Source organism: Fukomys damarensis, unplaced genomic scaffold, assembly GCF_012274545.1.
Source record: "Fukomys damarensis isolate Sample0158 unplaced genomic scaffold, DMR_v1.0_HiC HiC_scaffold_12, whole genome shotgun sequence".
Classification (NCBI taxonomy): Eukaryota; Metazoa; Chordata; class Mammalia; order Rodentia; family Bathyergidae; genus Fukomys; species Fukomys damarensis.
This window is the reverse complement of record NW_022900924.1, coordinates 12621823-12643956: the sequence shown is the minus strand read 5'-3', so window position 1 is coordinate 12643956 and position 22134 is coordinate 12621823. Positions and strand designations below refer to the sequence as shown.

The 22134-nt window shown below is 48.8% G+C and overlaps 1 protein-coding gene across 1 annotated transcript in view; it reads left to right on the top strand.

Moving 5' to 3' along the window:
• Rnft2 (ring finger protein, transmembrane 2) overlaps positions 1 to 20584 on the top strand; it is a 66514-nt gene extending 45930 nt beyond the window's left edge. Inside the window, exons 9-12 of the mRNA XM_010604105.3 lie at positions 10711 to 10860; positions 12284 to 12349; positions 12483 to 12584; positions 19677 to 20584. Of these exons, the coding sequence (XP_010602407.1) occupies positions 10711 to 10860; positions 12284 to 12349; positions 12483 to 12584; positions 19677 to 19811 (453 nt within the window). The 3' untranslated portion in view covers positions 19812 to 20584. The remainder of the gene's footprint in view (positions 1 to 10710; positions 10861 to 12283; positions 12350 to 12482; positions 12585 to 19676) is intronic.
• The last annotated feature ends 1550 nt before the right edge of the window (positions 20585 to 22134 follow it).

Below are 22134 nucleotides of genomic sequence, written 5' to 3'. Positions count from 1 at the left end.
GGGGGATTGATGGCTGCCGCAGGCCGCGGACGTCACCGGCAGCGCCCGTTGCCTGGCAACACGCGGTCGTCGGCCCCCGCCCCTCTCGAGCCCCGCCCTCTACCATGCTTTCAGCCTCTATCCATCCTGGCTTGCTCTTTTTCCTTTCTTCTTCTTTTTTTCCCCTATATTGCAGCATATGCTATAAAAAATGCTCTGTATATCTTCGTAACCTCCCAGGTCAAGGTTATCAATGGCGCTGCCCCATAGAAATAGGCGAGCCACAGACAGTTTAAAAATTTCTAGTAGTAAACAAGCGAAAAGGAACAGGTGACATGAATTTTAATAACGTAGTTTATTTAGCTTAGTAAGTAGGAAATCATTTCAACATGTAATCTATAAAAATTCATTGATTTTACATTTTTGGTTTTCTAAGGCTTTGAAACCCCTTGTTTTCGATTTTCAGTACATCTCAATTCAGATTAGCCACATTTCAAGTACTCGACAGTACATGTGATGAGTGGCTATTGTACTGGTGTTGCGGATGTAAAACATTTCGAGCACACACAAGGCTTTTTCCTCCCTTCCTGACCGTACTGCCGCCAAGGACACCCCGATTCTGAATTTCATCTCCTCCGTTCTCCCTCCTCAAACCTTGTTTCATTTTCTTCTCTCTCCCCACATCTCGCTGTATCCCTGAGTGTCTGCTTTTTCCTGCTCCTCACAGTGGCTCAACACACCAGATGGGGAAGCAGGCAGGATTTAAATCCTGGCTCTTCCTCTGTCTCGCAGCTTTGGACGACACATCTCACCTCTCTGGTCCGTCTCCTCACCTGTTAACGGGTGCTAATAAGAACTGCGTCCATCTCCTGGGTGGTCAGAGTTTGGGCACGACAAGCAGACGCTAAGCGTTCCACAGAGAAACTCATCACCAAACCCAACCAGGATACTTCCCTTTTCCTGTTAGTTTCCTCTCTCTCCCCTCTTAAAGTCCTGCAGTTGGCTGAGTCTTTGCTTTTCTCTGCTTCCTACCCCTCCCTGTGTCTGAGCTTTCTCGTGGAAGAAATTGGAACCTCCGCCATCATACCTCCACCCAAGAAGCATTTTACATGCAGTTCCTGGCCCTATAATAGGTGCTCAATAGAGAGAGATCACTTTCTTCCCTTCCGCTTACCCCTCACCCTTCCTTCTCTCTTGGCATCTCACTTCCTGTTGTACTTTTACTCTGGCCTCTAACGGTCGTTTCTCTGCTCTTCTGTCCAGCCTTTCTCCCTGGATCCTTCTCTAGTGGGCCTTCTACCCCCAGTCCTTGCCGATAAACCCTTCTTTCTGCCTGTACTCCGAACTTAGCCCCGGCCCCAGCCTTCTCTATGGCACTGGGCAGCCAATGAGAATGAGGGGCCCCTTGCAATCCAGGAACTCCTCTCACCAGTCAAGCTGAGAGCAATTCCCACTTATTTCCCCCACATTCAAGGGGGGCTGTGAAATGCACTGCTGTTTGGTCCCACTCAGGCTCTAGTCTGGCAGAGCAGTCCACCCTGCTTCGCCCAAGGCCTCTTCCATCCCTGGAGCCCCTCAACTCGAGAATCTAAGGGAACTGTCAGTCATGATGCCATGCCTACCCAGTGGTCCTGTGGCCAACCCGGCCAGAGACCCCCATGGCCAAGATTGGCCTGAGAGTTCACCTCCCAGGGAGAGGCTTGCCTTCCAAGTTGACCAAAGGAGCCAGAGAGAATCGGGAAACTGACTCCCTTGTTTAATGGGAATTCCGAGTACTGGCTAGGCCTGCCATTTTCCTAACGAGTACAGGTGGATCCTGCATGTAGCTTTGTCACCTACAGCAGGTTACCTAACCTCTCTCTGCTTCCGTCGCCTCATCTGCAAAGTGGAAATATTAATAGCACTTGCATCCCAGTGTTGTGCGCAGTGTGATGCCCAGTTCATGACCCGGAAGGAGCTAAGTCACCTGCATCACCACCACCTGTAGAGGGCTGGTCCTTGGCAGGAGGAATCGGAGTTTACAAAGAGGAGTGAGAGAAAGGACTACAGCAACAGAGATCTGTAACTACACTGCCCTGGAAGCCGAAGCCACCTCCTGCCTTCCCAGTTTTGTGACCTAATGCATTTCCTTCTTCGTGTAAGCTGCTTGAAGTTAGCTTTTCTGTCACAACCGAAGACACTGGTAGTTGTTGTAACGGTGCTTAGAGGCCCAGGACAGCAGAGCTGAGCCATCACTGCCATCACACGGAACAAAACACAAGCCAGAGACGGCAAGCAACTTGCCCAGGGTCACCGAGCCACAAGGGATGCACACCGAGCTCTCTGACTCCAAATGCCGCCCTTTTAACACTGTTTTCACATTATCAACGGTGACATATAAAAATCAATTCTCTCCCACTCTGCCTTCTTGGGCTCCTGCCATGCTCTGTAAGCAGGCTTAATTCAATTCGTTGGAAGGGTATTTAATACTTGCCAGACTGCTAGCAGTGCAGCACCGAGTCCTTCCCATGTGCCAGGCGCTGAACTCAACGTTTCACATGCATTAGCTCATTTGTCCTCGCATCAACCCTAGGAGGTAGGGACTGCCACCACTCCCATGGTACCCGGGAGGAGCTGATGAAGTCACTTGCCCTGGGGAACTTGATGAGAGGCAGAAACAGATTTCAAACCTGGGTCCCGACGCTACGAAGCCCGTGCTTGCTCAGACCCCAGGTCTCCCTGCTTGGAAGAGGCTGAGCTGGGACTCTCGGTCCTTTCTTCCTCCTTTGCACTCTGCCTGCCTTTCCCAAAGGATTTTTGTGCCTGACCCAGTGGTCACCGGCCAACTCCACCCTGTTCCTTAATTCTTGCCTCATTTTCTAATTGTTTGCAGTCTCTGTTCATGGCATCTTCAGCTTCAGGGTCCTCTGTGAGCTGTGCCTGTTGCCACATCACACGTCACATGACCCCAAGAAAACGCCACTGCACACTTCTTAAGGAGTGAAAGGGGAAAATCATGTCTTTGTGGTATTATGCAACTAGTTCTGACTTCTCAGACCCTCTGACAGCGCCTGGGGGCCCCCAGAGTGTCAGGCTACACTTTGAGAAGATAAGATCCTAGATTAAGGAACAGTTGGGGTCCCGAGCCTCCCTAAAGCACAGTAGAGTTTTGGGAATTGATCCCTAGAAACTTGTTGAGAACCTTCACACTGAGCTACATCCCAAGCCCTCTTGTTTTTGAGACAGATTCTTGTTAAATCACTGAGTTACCCAGGCTGGGCTCAAACCTACACTCCTCCTGCCTCAGCATCCCAGAGTGCTGGGATCACAGGTGTGCATCAGCACACCTGGCTGTGGCTTTTTGGCACGGGATCCTGTAGCACTAACCCACCACAGAGCCTGGCAGATATCAGGAGAGAGAAAAGTAATGCAAAAGCCCTGAGGTAGAACTGTGCCTGGCATTTTGGAGCAGAGATACAGGAGACCAATCACTCAGGTCCAGAAGATATTGCCAGGGCTTCAGATTTCACTCTGAATAAGATAAAAGATCCTGCCAGTTCAAGCAGAGGTGATCTAATCTGCTGTGTATCCTGAAAAGCTCGTCTTGGCTGCTACATGAAGAATAAACCCTAGTGGGATAAGCATGGAAACCGGGGCCAGTGAGGCAGCTATTTCTAACAGGATGCGCAGGTGGATTGGCTGTTAGTCGTGACCGACAGAAGAATCAAGGATGAAAATGGAGTTAGACACAGGGAGGGGAAGTACATTGCCAAAGGTGCATAGCCAGAAAGTGGCAGAGCTGGGACTTGAACCAGTCATTCAGAAAGGGCCGGAGACCCATGTTCAAACCCCAGGTTGGCTACTTGCCAACTCTGCTACTTGCTCTGGATGCAGGCTAGAATACCACGGGCCCGGAAGCTGAAACAACAGGAAGTTATTTTCTCATGGTTCTGAAGGCACCAGGGTTCAAGGTCAAGGTACTGGCTGATTTGGTTCCCGGTGAGGACCCTCTTCTTGGCTGGCAGGCGGCTGTCCTCTTTCTGTGTCCACCCACGCAGAGAGAGAAAGAGGTTTATGGTGCCTCTTATAAGGCCACTAATCCCATCTTGGGGGCTTCAGCCTCACAATGTAACTAATTCACAAGGCCTGGTCTCCAAATACTGGGTTCCCAGTATCTGTGGATTCCAACCAGCTGCAGTTTGAAAGCATTCAGGCAAAAAAATTATGTTTGTACTGAACATAGGCTTTTTGTGTGTGTGTGTCTTTTCATGATTTCCTAAGCAATCGAGCATAACAACTATGTATGTAGCACTTACATTGAATTGGGAATTGTCAGTCATCTAGAGCTGGTTTAAGGTGGACCAGAGGATGTCTGCAGGTTCTGTGCAAGCACTGAGCTATTGTAGTGAAGAGACCCAGACATCTACAGGGCTTCTGGGACCCATCTCCCACCGATACCAAGCAGTAACTGAATATCTAGGATTACAGCTTTAACATATAACTTTGAGGGGACACAGTTCACCAGTTATGTGGCCTTAGACAAGTACCATAGTTGTCTCGTCCTCCTCCTCCTCCTCCTTCAGCTTAAGACACCAGTCACTATTTCTCTCTGCTTTGTAGGTCAGGGTTTCATTCTGATCGTACCGGAGACAGCTTGTCTCTCTTCTACATGACATCCTCTGGGCTGCGCCACACAGCTGAGGGCTGAGGCCTCAGCCAAGGCGGTCAGATCAGCTTGCGTAGGGTCCTACATCTGGGCCCTCTGTCCTCACTACCAGTTGGAGTCTGAGCTTTTCCTCTTGGGTTCTCAGAGCTGATCCCTCCTCATACATCCTCTTCAGCTGGTCACTCTCTCCAGCTGCGCTTCTCCCACAATGGCAGCCGGAGGAGGGGGAACTGGCAAGAGGGAGGAAGGGAGTGTCGTCAGGTTTCTGGAGGCTGGGCGTGCAGACCCGGATATTGTAGTTCTCTGCCTCAATTCTAGTGTATGCATGCTTGCTTCTTGCCTTCCTGGCTTCCTTTCTTCTTCTTTTCCTCCCTCCCTTTCTCCCTTCTTCCTTTCTGCCTTCCTTTATTCCTGTAATGGGACTGAGCTCAGCCCACCACTCCATGAGTGAGCCACACCCCCAGCCCACACTTTTGAACCAACGTTGTCTCATCCCTGAAATAATAATGAAATGCCTACAGGTCTGTGTAGAGGCACAGCGACGCTCAACAACTAGGCCAGAGAGAGAGAGAGAGAGAGAGAGAGAGAGGGAGAGGGAGAGAGGAACAAAGAAAGGAAGGTCCTTTTATTGTTTCTGGGCTGGACTATTGCTTATTTAGGAGGAGTGGGCTACTTTTAACCTATCGCCGGCCAGGTTGCCTTTTATGGGTTCAGTCCTGCAGAAACTTAGGTTTCATTTCTCCAGACCACTGTGGCCTTGGGGGGAGAAACTAAAATGAGGAGTGGGCTACTTTTAACCTATCGCCGGCCAGGTTGCCTTTTATGGGTTCAGTCCTGCAGAAACTTAGGTTTCATTTCTCCAGACCACTGTGGCCTTGGGGGGAGGGAAACTAAAGATAAGAGCATGAGGTCATTTTAAGAGGCAAGAAGAACCAGGAGGATAGAGCCTGTGATGGCGGCATCAGGTCCCTAACAGTCTGGATCATCATGAGGCTCAGCTGAAGCTGTTACCATGTGCCGGGCCCTTCCTGTGACCCTCCCTTTTTTGTTGGTTTGGTTTGGTTGCAGGCGGCAGAACCCCTGGGCCCTCCCTGTATTTTATCTATCTATCTATTTATCTATTTATTCATTGGTACAGGGGATCAAACTCAGGTCCTTGTGCTTGCAAGGCAGGCAGCAGAACCACTGAGCTAAATCTCCAGCCCTCCCTGTATTTTAGATTCGTGAGCTTCCTTGGTCCTCATGATCCCTGGTGTGTGGGGTCCAGGTTGAATGTGGATTGTGAGAGTGGGTGGTTACATTTTTAGGAAATTGTGAGCAGTGGTTAAACCCTTGGCAGCTTGAAATTAGTCTTGTGGGAGTATTTACCCTACAGAAATTGTCAAACACATGAATCAGGGCCTTCCCCAGACCCAGAGATCCGATATCACTGCATGTGTGTGTGTGTGTAAGAGACCCCATTTATAGATGAAGAAACTGGGGTTCAGAAAAGTTAAACTGTTGTCCCAAATCAACCAACTTAGTAGGTGACAGATCCGACCTTAGAATCCCACATCCCATACCCCTAGCCTCTATGCCATCCTGTAAAAGAGAAAATGTGTACAAAGGAGTTTCGCAGACAGGCAAAGCTGCACGAATATTTATTCCAAAGGTTGATGCAGAAGAAAAAAAGAAACCTTCCCTTTCTGCCTTTGCACTGCTGGTCCGCACAAGGGGCTGCACAAGGGTCTAATCAGGTCTCTCCTGCCTCCCCCGCCCCCGTAATTTTTCAAGTCATCCTTCTCACATAGGTGCGTTATTCTCAAAAAGTTATTCTTTTCTCTGTTCATTTCTTCTGCTTCTCAGCATCCCGCTCTCCCTTGTTTACCATCCGCCTTCCGGAATCCGCCTCTGCTGTTTCCCATTTCACTCTCCGTCCCGCCCCCATCCTGGCAGTGAGGAAGTCAGAATAGAAGCAGCCTGTTGCCGCCCCCTTTTTATCAGAATCTGAGCCCAGAACTAATCGTGCCCCACGAGTCTGCAACAATTACTAGTGTTCCTTCTTCACGGGTGACAGAGAGGCCAGACGCCCCATCCTCCCATCGCTTCCCTTGTTCTCTGACACCCGGCAGAAGCCACACGGTTCCATTTGATGGTCGTCACAAATAACATGCTTAAGAAACCTGGAATTATAAAACTGCTTAATTAGGGAGAGATGGTTTCACTGGGATATGCCCAGTTTTCCCTGGTGGTTTGATCTCCTTCTCAGAGTGGCCCGCCCTACTCCCGCAGCTAATTGCTACTTTTAACATTGGTGCCACATAGATCCTCTCTCCTTTAATTTTATTTTCTGTGACATCAGTGCTCGCTTATAAAATGGAGCTCTCTCTCCGATCTTCCAACTCTCCTTTGTCAGCAGCAAACTCTAAAAAGTTAACATGAGTAAGAATGGGACCTTTAGCTCCAAGGGCGCCTCAGTTATTAAATGAGCACCTACGATGGGGCTAGATGCTGGGAAAATACCCAGAGTCAAATGGTCTCCTGTGTGGGGCTCATGGTCCACTGAGAGAGACAAATGCTAAAATAAATGTTTAAATATTGGAGAAGTCCTCTGAAGGAAGAAGAGAGAAGCAAGGGCATATCATTGGACGAAAAGGAAGAAAGAAAAAATGGATGGATGACTGGACACATAAATGGCTGAACAAATGGCTGGAGGTGAGGAAGAGAGGAAAAGAAGAAAAAGGAATATTCTGGGTGTGCACTGGGTCCAGGGAAGAGTGGCAAAAACAGGTTAAGGTTGGAAGTTGGAGGGACTCGGTGGTTGGTCCAGGATGAGGTGAAACACCCAAAAGGTGAGAGATCCTAAGTGAGAACAATTTGGGGGACATGAAGAAATGGGGCAGGTGAAGTTGGGTGATCCTGAATACAAAGCTCAAAACATGGGTGTTCTGCAGAGCTGGGGGCCTCCTGCTGGGCTGTGGACAAGGTCAGGCAGCCCTTGCCCTCCACAGAGCTGCTGTAGCATTGGTCCAGTATCCCTCATGCCATTGGCCATGGAAAACAAATAATGGCAGCCACCACACACATCTGTTCTTCCATCACCTCCACCTTTCAGAAGTTCCAGGAAGAAACAAGCATTTCCCTCTGGGGATGTTTCTGGGTATGAGGGGCTGGCAGGAGTCAGGAGGGCTAATGAAGTCCCTTTGGGAAACAGTGATGTCACAACAGAGAGGCAGCCAAATGGTCGTAGAGGTGAAGGCCACTGGGTAACAGGATGGGCCTCCTTGACGGTCGGCAGATATGCACACATCAGCTTCGCAGGGTCCCCTTCTGAGTGGCCTGTGGCAGGCCATCAAAGAGTAGGTAAATCTGTATCCACATGCTACACACCATCTATTGGTGGATAGGCAACATATGTTATAACCTTCTTCTCTCTAACTTGAATTAATAGCACAGTAGTTACCAAAAAAATGGAAAAAGGAGAAAAACACATAGACAATGAGTATTTTTTACAGTCACCATTTTTTCCCGCTTGGAACTATCAAATGAACATTTCTAGATAAACTTGACCAGGATGATTTAGTCCTTCCTCCCTCCTTCCCTTCCTCCCTCCTTCCCTGTCTTCCTTCTTTCCTGCATATAGCACTGGGGATTGAACCCAGGGAGTGCTTAGATACCTACCTCCTGCCCTTAAAAAAAATGTTTTTAGGGTTGGGGATTTAGCTCAGTGGTTCGGTAGCCTGCCTTGCAAGCGCAGGGACCCAAGTTCAATCCCTGGTACCAAAAAAAAAAACTTTTTTAAAATTTTTATGTTTAGACAGGGTCTCACTAAGATGCCCAAGCTGTCCTTGAACTGGTAATCCTCTTGCCTCAGCCTCCGGAGTAGCTGGGATTACAAAATGTGCCACTACTCCTGGCTTCTTTTTAAACTTCTAATTTGGAATAATTTTACACTTAACGAAAGTGGCAAGCACTGTACCAAGTATTGGCAGACACTGCACCTTCATCCAGCTTCCCCTCCCTGTGCTAACATCTGATGTAGGCATAACTGAAGCCAGGAAATTAACATGGATGCTGTTACTGCAAGGCAAACTCCAGCCTTTATTCCGGTGTTGCCAGTTATCCCACTAACATCTCTGTCCTCCTAGTCCAATGTGGAGTCCAAGACACCACTCTGTATTCACTTGTCACGCCTCCCTAGCTGGGTCCCATCTGATAATCCCTTGGATTCTCCTTTCTCTGTGACCCAGTTATGCTGTGGGCCTCATGTGGATTTGTGTCTGGCTTCCTGGTGATTAAACTAAGGTTATGGGATTTGGGGGCCAGGATATCACCATAGTGATGATGCCGCCTTCTTCGCTGTCTGGTATCAGAGAGTTCAGGGTATTCCTAAGACTTATTTTGAAGATTTAACCTTGATCACTAGTTCAGGGGGTGTGCAGCTGATATTGTATGCGTCTTATTCTCTTTACTATAAAGTTGCTATTTTGGACTATAATTTTTAATGCCTCAGGGGCTCTCCAGTCTAGATCTCTATCCTAAACACACCCTCTTTTTCGTACATTTACTTGGTGACTTTCTGTGTTGCCATAAAGAACACTGCAGTGGCCTTCTTTATTGACCCCTGTTTCTGCCTATCCCTAATTATTTTATTAGGAGACTCGCTGGAGCACAGTTTACTCAACTTTTTCAGGTTGTGGATGCCAAGGACACGATTATATTTTTGTTTGTATATTTCTTTGTGTTAACCAGATTTATCAAAGTATCATTTAAATATAATAAAATGCACAGATTTGGAGCAGATATTTCAGTGAGTTCTGGCGGATGTGCGGACCCACGTAGTCGCCGTCCCCATCGAGATACACAATTTTTCCATCACTTCCAAAACCTCCCTGACGCCCTCTGCATTAGTCTTCCCACCCTCTAGAGAAGCCATCAACCTGATTCCTTTCACTCCATGTTAGTTTTGCCTGTTCTTGGGCTCCAGACAAATCGGAATTGCAGAATGTATCGTCTTTTGCAACCGTCTTCTTTGATTTGGCGTAACATCTGCAAGGTTCATCCCCATTGCTGCCAGTACTGACCATTTGTTAATTCTCATTGCTGCATAGTAGCCTATTGCATAAATATCACCAGGATTTGTTTATCCGTTCTTCCTCTGATGGACACTTGGGCTTGTTCCAGTCGGAAGATTTTTATGAATAAAGCTGCTAAGAACATTTCCATACATGCGGACATATGTTTCCATTTCTCTAGGGTAAATAACCTCAGCATGGAATTACAGGGTCAGGAGGTGCGTTTATGTTGACCTTTATTAGACACGACAGGACGGGGTTGTTCTCATCTCCACTGCTAGCACCAGCTGCAGGAAGCTTGCAGGACGTAGGCACGGGCAAAAGGACAAGGGGAGTACAGTAGGACCTGGGGCCAGCATGATGCTGGGTGCGTCTCCAACCATCTGCTTCAGTTTCTCAGAGCAATTCCATGGTGGGGGAATGGGACTCCCCTTCTGTAGGAGAGGAAACTGAGGCTCACAAATGTGCAGCAGGAGAAGAGTCAAACCCAGCTCGGTGGGAGATGCTGGGCCCCCTTTCTCTCCCCGGCCTGCTACCAAGGAGGCAGCAGGTGATGGATGGAGATGGGAGGGTTGAGCAGCTGTCTGCTCCCGACCTCCTAGCCTGTGTTACCTGTACCAGCTGCCCTCCCGCCCAGACCCCTGGAGACAGGCCCGGTGATACCTGAATCAGCGTGTTCCCTAGGCAGTGACTATACCACCATTTCACTTTGAGCCCTCCAAGCCACCGCAAGAACCAGAGAGTGACCACCCTCCGGCCCTGGGCCAGCAGTGTAGGGTTTCTCCCTCCCTGAAACCTGATCCTGGGTGCTTTGATCTTCTGGGCCAGTGGGTGTTGGGTGAGGGCATTGGGCAGGGGCCGTGTCTCCCTGGCCATATCGGGCCCCATTAAAGCTGGCCTGAGTGCTTTCCAAAGCTGATTAATGGCCTGCCTCTGACCTGGAATGTCATTACTGCTGGACCGAGGGCCCCCCAGTCTGGTCCTTTGGGTCTTTACTGCTAATAATAATTGATGCTCTTTGTGTGTTTGCAGGGAAAGTTCTATCTGGTCATCGAGGAGCTGAGCCAGCTGTTCCGATCGCTTGTCCCCATCCAGCTGTGGTACAAATACATCATGGGTGACAACTCCTCCAACAGCTATTTCCTGGGAGGGGTCCTGATCATTCTGTACAGTCTCTGCAAGGTGAGGTGGCCCCGGGGCTGGAGAGCTGACCAGAGGAAGGCTGAGTCCCCTAGACAGGCGTGCAATAACCATTCCATAACCATTTCTGCTCTCTTCTTTCCTTCCTTTTCTTTTCTTTTTAAGACACAGTCTCACTAAATTTCCCTGGCTGAGCTTGAACTTTCAGTCCTCCTGCCTCAGCCTCCCGGACTACTTCCTTCTATTTGTAAATTGGGATAAAATTCACACTGCCTAAAATTAGCTGCTAACCATTTTGAAGTGTGGGACTCAGTGGCATTCAGCAGATTCACAGTGTCATGCATCTACCACCTCTACCTAGTTCCAAGACATGTTCATCACCCCAAAAAGAAACCTGGTAACCATGAACCAGCCAGTCCCTCAGTTCCCTGCCTTCCCCTCCCACCCTGGCAACCACTAATGTACTTTCTGTCTCCTGAATTTGCCTATTTTGGATGCTTCAGCTAAATCAAATCTTATAATGTGTGACTTTTGGTGCCTGGCTCTTTTTACATAATGTCTTTGAGGTTCACCCACATTGTAGCATATGTCAGTACTTTTTATGGCTGAATCCACCTCAATTTCTTGCCTACGAAGTTCACCATATGCTACCCTTTCATTTAGTCATCTTTACGACAGCACTTCAACATACATACCATTATCACTCCCATTTTATAGGTGCAGAAACTGAGGCTTAGAGTGATGGAGTTGCTGGCCAACGTCACAAATGACAAGCATCAAACCCCATCACACTGCCTTCGAAGTCCAGAACTCTTAACCGCCTTACCATTGAATTTGTTTCCTCTTTTTTAATCTCAAAAATAACCCTCTTATGTTGCATACCCTCAACTCCTCAAATCAGGATGCAGTGATTTCTTTCTCATTATTAATATAAATCAGGGTTTCCCCCCCTAAAAAATCAATACGTCCTCCTATTTTTGTTTCACATTTTCTCTTTCTGGTTTTAGAAGATTGTAGGGGAATGCATATGTTCTCTTTCCTTCCTCCCAGCAGGACCATCCCGCAATCCATGCGGTGTCAGGCATCGGACCTTATCCTGTTGGCAATTCTGATCAACTGGGAGAGGCTGACTAGCGTGTGGGGTGGAGAAGCATTATCAAACTCTGGCTGGGATCAGAGGAAGAGTGTTGTGATTGATTAGCAATGCCTGCACTGGGCTTGAGAAGAGGAAAGTGCAGTATGTGTGCCATTTACCTGCTATCCTGGCCTAGGTTATAGGGGAGACTCTTGATACCAGGCAGCAGCACACAAGCCAAGCAGAAATAATACAAACGGGAAGAGGTTTTCCGAAAATGTTCTGCATCCAAAACAGAGGCAGAGTCTGCCAGGGAGATTGTTCAAAGGTCATAGGAGATCCAGAGCAACGCCTGGACAATTTTCAGCCATCATTCTGTTCTCTTTTCAGTCATTTGACATCTGTGGCCGTGTGGGTGGAGTCAGGAAAGCCTTGAAGCTTCTCTGTACCTCTCAGGTGAGTTGGTTCTAGGTGGTCCTGACTGAGTCCTTAGAACTGGGAGCTGGAAATGGCAGCGGCCCCTTTCTCACCCCTGAGTGACCCACGGTACCCCTGAGGCCGTGGCTATGCTTGTCTCTCCCAAACTCAGAATTATGGTGTCCGAGCCACTGGGCAACAGTGCACAGAAGCCGGAGATATCTGTGCCATCTGCCAGGCGGAGTTCCGAGAGCCTCTGATTCTCCTGTGCCAGGTAAGCAAGACTGTGCTTAGATTGATCCAGGTTCAAAGCTAAGCTCTACTTCTTATGCGTTGGGTGGCCTTGGGCAGGTTACTTTGCCTCTCTGAGCCTCAGTATCATCAGTAAAATGTAGAAATGCCAGGTTCAGTGTGGTGTAGTATCAGAATACAGAACACCTAAGCATGGATCTCAGCTGTATTCTCCACCTTCCATCTCCCCTTTTCTTTTTTTTTTTTTTTTTTTTTTTTTTTTTTTGGTGTCAGGGATCGAACTCTGGTCTTTGTGCTTGCAAGGCAGGTGGCGGAACCACTGAGCTACATCCCCAGCCCCTCCCTTGTCATTTTTAAAATGAGCATAGCAATACCTATTTCATAGAGCTGTTACCATGCTTTAGTGAGATCATCTATGGAAAGAGCTAAATTTGAATTATCCAGCCATAGAAGGAAGTTGCTAGTATTATATTTATTATTATAAGTACAGTTATCGTTGCCATTTGTTTTCATATCCGTCAAAGGTCACCAAGCCACGGTGGTAAGTGCTGGTCAGTCCCTTTTAACTCCCTAAATGGGTCCCTCCTCCTCCCCCTGACATCAGGGGCTGGGTGTCAATTCAGCAAATGTGCACTGGGTCAGAGCGTCCTATTAGACACTGAGAGGGAAAGCAGAGGGCACACAGAGCCTGTCTTCTCCTCTGGAAGCTGGTGGCCTCCTTGGGGAGACAGACACATACATAAATAACCATGAAACAAGGCAGGCGGTGATAAGTGCTGTGTAAGAGAGATTCATGCAGGATCCCAGGGGACCAGGGCAGAGAGCAATGCGTTCCAGGCTGGGGAGGATTTTTTGGAGGAGGCAGAAGCCCAGAGCCCAGAAGGAATGGAAAGACAGATGGCCTGTCCTACACTCCCTGAAGGTGGGACAGGAGTTGCAGTCCTCTTTTAGCATTCAGAAAAAAAAAGATTTTTGTTATTGTTGTTCCGGGGTGGGGGTTTAGAAGAGTTCGTTTGTAAATTTCATTTTTATTTCTTTTAAAATCGATGCTCTTGGCATAGGTCAGCATGGACAAAGGAGACAGAGGAGACTAGACAGCTACATGCAGTATGAGACCTGGAACTAAGACGGGACATTTAAAGTGGTAGTTGAGGCCAGGCGCAGGGGCGCACGCCTGTAATCCCAGCGCTCAGGAGGCTGAGGCAGGAAGATTGCTGGAGTTCGAGACCAGCCTGGGCTACACAGTGAGTTTCAGGTCAGTCTCAACTATGCAGTGAGACCCTGTCTCCAAAACAAAACAAAACAAAGAAAAACAAAATACAGTGCTAGTTGAGTGAAATCGTAACCAAGCCTGGAGTTAGTTAGTAGCATTGTATCCGTGTGGGTCTCTTAGCCTTGGTAAATGCACTATAGTGATGCAAAAAGATAATATTAGGAGAAACTGAAACTGGGTGACAGGTATGTGGAGATTTTCTGTTCTGTCTTTGCTACTTTTCAGTATGCCTAAAATTATTCCAAAATAAAAAGTTTATTTTTTTAAACATTGCAGCGTATGCGAGGAATGGTAACAGACCTCCTACCCTTCCGCCTCAGGTCCCTCATCCCCCTTTCTCCTGCACAAGTCACCAGTGTGACCAATCTCCTCCGTGCCTTTCCAGAGATGATTTATAGAATTTAAATGTATATGTTAAACATGCAACACACACACACACACACACACACATCTATAAACAAGTTCAGACAAACACACAGAAACTTTATTTATTTATTTGGAACCGGGGATCGAACCCAGGCCCTTGCACTTGGTAGGCAGGTGGTGGAACCACTGAGCCAAATCCCCGGCCCTAGAAACTTTTTTTTTTTTTTTTCAAAGCATAAACTGAAGTATACTCTACCCAAGCTGCTTCCTGCACCTTTTTAACCTGTAACTCTGTCTTAGAAATGCATCCTACATTATTTTATACCTGCATGACATGCAAGTATTTTATGGTTAGAGCAGTTTGGGTTTTTTTTCAATATTAAGGATTCAGCCAGGGGCTTTTGCACTGGCTGCATCCCCAGTCCTTTTTATTTTTATTTTTTTATTTTGAGACAGGGTCTTGCTAGGTTGCCCAAGTTGGTCTTGAACTTGAGGTCCCCCTGCCTCAGCCTCCCAGAGGGCTGGCATGGCACGCCTGTGCCACCATGCCCAGCTGATAGACCACACTTTGCTAACCATGCGCCTGTAGAGAGACATTTAGTAGCTTATAATGTTCTATCTTTACATAGACGGTTGTCATGAAGACTGAAACGTGGAGATCAGTCACACCTACCTAAGAGCATTGTGTTGATTAAGTCAATTAGTTTGAGTGAAACATTTATAGCTACACTGGGCACGTGATGAGAGTTCAATAAACGTCAGCTCTTTGGGGCACATGTTCCACTTCCCCGTGCGCCAGCTGTTGGTAGGATGGACTCCTAGCAGTGGGACTGGCGGGTCAGAGGGTGTGGAGTTGACAGAAACTGCTGAACTGTCCTCCATAGGAGAGTATCCACTTACATTCCCAGTGTGGAGCGTGACATGGCCTCTTGCTCCCTCCCGCGCCAGAAGTGTTATGAATCCTTTTTGAGCTTTGCCAATCTGACAGGTGACAAACGTTATCTCGGCACAGATTTAATTTGCATTTTCCTAATTATGAGCATGGCTGAGCATCTTTTCATACGCTTTGGAGCCATCTGTATTTCCTTCTCAGTTGCAGAGATTGTTGGAATATAATGTCAAGGTGAAAGTCTTTCTTCTTTTCTGGCAGTCTCTCCAAGCCTCACTCTGTTCCTGTCTCTTTCATCCTTCTGGTTCCACTGTGTGTCTCCACAGCTGGACTAGAAATTCTTGGGAGGAGTCAGACCAAACACTATTGTCCCAGATCTAGAAGGGGCAGCCACCCCCAGTGGTGGAGGAATGGAATGTGTTGGAGGGTGGAAAGATGATGCATGGATGGATGGATGGCTGGATGGGACAGGGTGGATGGACGGACAGATGGATTTATTTTTTCTTTTTGAGACAAGGTTTCACTAAGTTGCTGTGTGTACCATCTATGTATGTGGTTGGTTTGTTTGGTACTGGGAATCGAAGTCGGGACCTTTTTCCCCATGGACAAGCTATGGATGAGAAAATCATAGTGTGCTGTGATGATATCCACTGGTAGTGGTTTGTTCTGAGTCTGGACATGGATGGCCTGGTTTGTGTAGTTAATGAGGGTCTGTAGTTATAGGTGTGTGTGTGTGTGTGTGTGTGTGTGTGTGTTCTATCTGGTAGTAGCCATGTTTTCAGTAATGCCATTTTTCACAATCAGGTGCTGCAAACCTCCCTTCCCACAATCTGCCTGTATGCACAATATATGTAGTAGAACTTGACAAGAGTTTTGGCTATAGAGTCGGGAATTTTTTTGGTATCAGTTATTGACTGCTGCGTAACAAATTTTCCCAAAACCTAGTCGCTTCAACATTTATGATCTCAGAGTTCTGTGGATCAAGAATCCAGGCATGGTAACTGGGCATGGCAGTACACAGCTATAATCCCAGCACTAGAATTGAAAGTTCAAGTCCAGCCTGGGCAGCTTGGCAAGAACTCCTACCACTCCACACCCGCTCCCCCCGACAAAAAAAGTAGAGCAATGCCCGTTTCCCATCCACGGTTTCATCTCTCCCCACTGACCACCCAATCGTACTCATGCAGCTAGGAACAGGCCCTCGCCCCCAAAGGGTCCCACCCTTCTCTCTAGATGCAGAAGGCATCAGGGCGGTGAACTCCTCTGGGCACCTGCAAGGATGTGGTTCTTGGAATTTCTCCATCTGTCCCGCCCAGTTCTCCAGGGAGGAGACTGAGTCCCCCCCGGAGGGCACCGATCAGATCTTCTTCATCAGAGTACCCCGTGAATCTACCTCAGGAGGGAGATTCATTTCTCAGCCACATTGACAGAGCCCCTGTTCTGTGCCAGCCTGGGGCTGGGCCAAGGGAAGACAGTGACAACTGTCACCGCCCTCGTGGGGCTCACTGCCCAGAGGCTTGGATGAGTAAGGAATTTGAGGAGGGGCTCTCCAAGTGTGGTCAGGGTACCCCTGGGGGTTCTTTTCAGGGGACCTGTGAGATCAAAACTACTTTTATAATAGTACTAAGACATCATTTGCTCTTTTTTTCACTCTAGTTCTTTCATGCACATACAGTGGAGCTTCCCAAAGGGCACATGACCCAGGATGAGGTCATTGCTCTGGTGGCTAATGGAACGCACACTTGTGTATTCTTGAGTTTAGAAAATGTCTCAGTGTCTTCTTCTATTATGGTAAACAGATTTAAGTCACGTGAACGAAGCTCTGTGGTCATCTGTGATTTTTACAAATGTAGAGGGATCTTAGAACCAAAACTTTTGAGATCTGTTGAATTAGAAATGTAGGAAGCCCAATGTGATGATATGAGCTTATAGTTCCCGCTACATGGGAGGCTGATGCAGGAAGATTTCTTGAGCCTAGAAGTTGAAGACCAGCCTGGAAGTCCCATCTCAGAAACAACAAAAAAAATAGAGATTCTCCATGAAATGTGTGCTGGATGAGTGAGTAAAAGACCTATAGATATAATGACCACATCTCACCTACCTGACTCAAGTGACCCTCATGTGACCTTTAGAGCCTCATGTGACCCAGGAGGTATGTTGCATTCTGCTATGTACGTACAGGGCAGCCCAGTGAACGCTCATTCATTCATTCAACAACCACTCGCAGATTAAAACTGGCCCCAGACCTCAGAAAACGCTTGATGTAGGGATGAGACATGTGAGTTTGCAGATCACGTAGGAAGTATGAATGTCTGCAGGCAATTCTGTGGGACACATGGTCTTCAGCAGGAGGGGAGTGATGGGGCAGGGAAGACACAGTCAGTGGGGACATTTGCAGGGGACAGCAGGGGGCTGGGCTCAGGGCTGTCACAGAAAGGGAAGTGCGGTTGCTTGACGGAGATGTCCAGAGAAGTAGCATCCGCCCAGCTATGGACGAGGAAGGGCATCCCTGGCAGCTGCCACAGCCTGTCCGCAAAGGCCACGTGGCCTGTCAGCAACAACACAGATCAGCGCGTGATGAGGTTGAGAGGGAGGAGGCACCACCGTGGAAGGCTTGGGTGTCTGGTAGGAATCTGGAAGCTTCTGACCCTGGCCTCCCGTCCTTCAGACCCAGGCGGCTGCTGTCCCCCTCCACGCCCCTGCACTGCCTCGCTGCTGCCCCACGGCGGTCACTGAGTACCTCAGTGCCTGTCACCTCGGGGCCTTTACACAAGAAGTCCCCAGCAGCCTGAAATGATCATCTCTGACTCCTCTCTTCTTCATCATTTAACTCTCAAACACCTTCGGGCTTCCAGTGTCCCCACCACCAGGAAGCCATCCCTGATTACCATCCAGGTCGTCCCTCTGTCACACTCCACCCCTCACAGCACCATGGCGCTCTCCTTAGTACCGTACTGTCTGCAATTCGGCACCGGCTGTATACCACGCTAGGAATGGATTTACAAGAAGCTTATAGTCAGGCACAGAGAGACTAATACATTAGGAGCAGACACAGGTAGTAACTATTAGGACACAACAGCTAACACTTACAGAGCACTTGGGACTTGCCAGGCATTATTTCAAATGTCTTCTTTTTTTATTTTTTCATCTTTCAGAAAACATTTTGGATTTGTCTCACATTACTATTCTGCCCAAGCTTTTTATTGTGGAAACTGTCAAGCCTACAGATATGTGGAAGGCTGGTAGGAGGGACCCCCTTCTATTCTTAACCATTTGCTTGTCCCCGATTCACTCATCATTAGAATGTTGCCACGTTTGTCCCTTCTTGATGTAAATTTTTCCCTTGAATCAGTTTTGGGAGTAAGTTGCAGACATGGTGGTTTCTTTATCCCTCAAACATTTTGGCAAGCAGCATCCAAGAACCACCGCAGTTTCACTGGGACGCCCAGGAAATTTAAATAATATAGTATTATCTCATATATGCTAATCTATGTGAATGATTCCAGTTGCCTTCAAAAATGAGCCTTAAAACTAGGATTTCTCTCCCCTCCAGGACCCAGCCAGGAATCATGGACCACATGTGACTATCAGGACTAAGTGGTTTTAAAATGTCAGCCGGGGCCAGGATTTAGCTGAGTGGTTCCACCACCTGCCTGGCAAGAGCAAGGTCCTGAGTGTGATCCCCGGTACCAAGAAAAAGAAGAAAAAGAAAAGAAAATGTCAGCCAAGCATTTATAGAGGAGCTTACTATCTCCATTTTACAGATGAGGAAACTGAGGCATGGGAAGGTTAAGTCTCTTGTCCAAGCTGTGTAGTCTGAGAGTAGGGAGATCTGTTGGTTTTTATTGTCTGCCTGCCTTTCTCTTGACCCCTTGTGTTCTACTCTCCACCCTGCAGGCAAGTGGCTCTTTTAAAACTGCAAATCATATTAGGTCATCTTCTGCTCAAACCGCCACCATGGCTCTCCACTTCTCTCTGAATAAAATCCAGAGCCCTCCCAGTGGCCTGCAAAGCAGAATTTGCACCTCCCATCAGCTCTCTGGCCTCATCTCCCTCTCTCGCTGCACACTCCTCCTGGTCAACCACACTCTCCTTGCTATTCCTCCAGCCCACCGGCCACACGCCAGCCTCAGGGCCTTTGCACTGTCCCTTGGCCAGCAGTGCTGTTCCCCAGATTTGGTTTGTTTGTTTGCTTGTTTGGTACCGGGGATCAAACTTGGAACCTTGTGCTTGCGAGGTAGGCGGCGGCACCACTGAGCTAAATCCCCAGCCCTTGTTCACCAGATATTATCAGGGCTTATTCTCCTTTAAGATTTACCCAGGATCTGAGGGTGTAGCTCAATGGTAGATTGATGCATGAGGCCCTGAGTTCAATCCCAGATTCTGCCCCCCACAAAGATTTACCCCAATACCAGTATTTCAGTGAAGTTCTGTAGGCCTCCTTCCTGCCTTTTCATCCTAGCACTGGCTGCTGACATCTTGTGTTCTTCACAGAGTCAGTCTCATGCCCACTGCAGGGCCGGCTCGGGAGGGCGGGCCGGGCTCTTTGGTTGTCTTCAGTGGCCACCTGGTCGCTGTCCCCGCAGCACGTGTTCTGTGAGGAGTGCCTCTGCCTGTGGCTGGACCGCGAGCGCACCTGCCCACTCTGCCGCTCGGTCGCCGTGGATACGCTGCGCTGCTGGAAGGACGGGGCCACCTCTGCACACTTCCAGGTGTACTAGGGCTGGACCTGAGGATGCCCGGCAGATGCCTCGGGGTCTGCATTCAGGCCCTGTGCCGGGGGCTTCCAGGAAAACAGTCTCTTACTTCAGTCATGGCCAGCTCCAGTCCCGAGGGCAAGCCTGGGCTTTCACCTTCACCACGCACCCCTTCCTCCCTCCCGTGTTCTGCGGGGCAGTGTGAGCACCCTTCCCCTCCTCGCTCAGACGCCGTCTCCCCCAGGTAGGTCATCTGTCCCCTCTGGGTCAAGGAATCTGTAACACAGGGAGTTCCCCATTCTCCTAACCTAGTACTGAATCGCTAGAGGAGGCTGGCAGTCACTGCCTCTCCAAATGGCCCAGGCCTGCAGATCAGTGTCACTGTAGTCATCAAAATCCAACCACTGAACCCACCGTCCGCGCAGAGTAACTTCATGAACCCATCACTTAGCATGTGCCGGGCACAGCCTGGAGCATCCAGCTCAGACCACTTCCGGTCATCCTCACCACAGTCCTGTCGTGGAGGTACTCTTTGGCTCCCCATTTACTAGGTGAGGGGACTGAGGCACCCAGTGTGGGGGGGTGACTTGCCCTGGGGTCACCCAATTAGCGAGGGCTTAGCTGAGTCTCCAGCCGACGAGGGCCTGGTCTGGCTGCAGAGGCTGCAAGTGTGGGGCCCAGCCGACCTGGGAGGTTGAAACACAGTGGATGATTTTAATGACTTGTGGCCTTGCTGGGTATGGTGGCACATGCCTGGAACGCCAGCACTTGGGAGACTGAGGCCAGACCAGGAGTCTGAAGCCAGCTTGGGCTACATAGAAAGATCCTGTCTCAAAAAAAGAAAGGAAGTGGGCCTGGGGTTTAGCTCAGTGGTGCTGCCACCTGTCTTGCAAGTGCAAGGTCCCGAGTTCGATCCCTGGTAGAGAGAAAGAAAGAAAGACTGCACTACAGGTGTCCTTCATGTTGGGTACGGACCACACTGTGAATGTGAACCATGCGCACCAGCCCATGAGATCTGCTAGTGGCTGGCCCCATGGAAAGACTTGTTCCTTAAAATTGTTTTCCTGGGCTCCGGCTGCAATGCTCAATCCCATGGGTTCAAGAAGGGTCGCTTTGGCCCAGATATGGATATCACTGGGTCTCCCATTGCTGTTTCTTTTCTCTGCCTTTTATTTTGTCCTCTCCCTCACTTGCATCTCCGGCCTGTCAACAGCTTCTGTGGACATGGCTGTCTCTCCTGGGAGCCCTCAGAGCAAAAGGGACAATCCATGTTATGGATTTTTCTTTGAGCCACTGTGGTGGCAAGGACCATAGTAGGAGCCATGTTTTTGCAGTCTCTAGGACAAAGCTGTTGACCTACAACTCCTGCTTGGAAATGTGGGATACGATGGCACAGGTGACACAGAAGCCACTGGAATCTTGCCCGCCCCACTCCTCTCGTTCTGTTCTCCTGGCACCAGCGGCATTACAGAGAAAGCCTCTGTCTGGCTAGTGAGCAGATTAGCATACAAGCCCCAGGGATTGATTATAGCGGAGCCCTGCTCCCCCCAGTAGATGCGGGACATTTGTCCCTGTGTGCCACCATGCCTGGACTTCATCTTTTGCTTGATATCTTTGGCTCTTTCCGGGTACCCAGCAAGACATCCCTTCCAGGGCAGCATGGCATCTTTCAAGCTCTGTTACTATGGCGATGGCCGTGATGTTAACAATCCTGCTTGCCTGGATAACCAAGTAGGAAGGGGAAGCAGAGAGAAACGCTCGCCCCTTCTCCAGAGGGAAGCAACAGGCACTTCCGCACCTGGTTTTTATCAGAAATTCGATAAAAGCAGCATCGTGCCGATGCTGTCAGGCACTAGGACCCGGAGCTGGACAAGATTTATTCAAGTGTTGGCATGGGATGGAGAAGACAGAACAGTCTGTTGGGAGTCAGACCTGAAATCCTGACTGCAAACTCTGCGTGACTTTGGGAAGTCTCTTTACCTCCTGGCACCATCTCCAGGTAGCGAAAGCTGGTGTGTTGTTTGCTGGGAACAAGGAAACTTAACAATGTGTATTACTGGTGAATACACCAATGGTTTCCCCAATTATACCCGTGCCACCAGAAGAAGTTTTCCCTGAACGTCTTGCTGATAATGAGCCATGCCTCTGACACCGTGAAGATTGTCACCTGCGGGGGACTTCTGGGGGCAGGTGGGAAGGTTTAGTTTAGAGCATTATTTATTCATTCCCTACTCTCCAGGGAGACTGCATCTGGGGGTTTTCCTTCTGAAATTTCCAAGCACCAGGCTGCACAAATTCTCCTATGCTGGAGGGAAAGCAGCCAAGAGTACCTGCTGAAACAGAACAA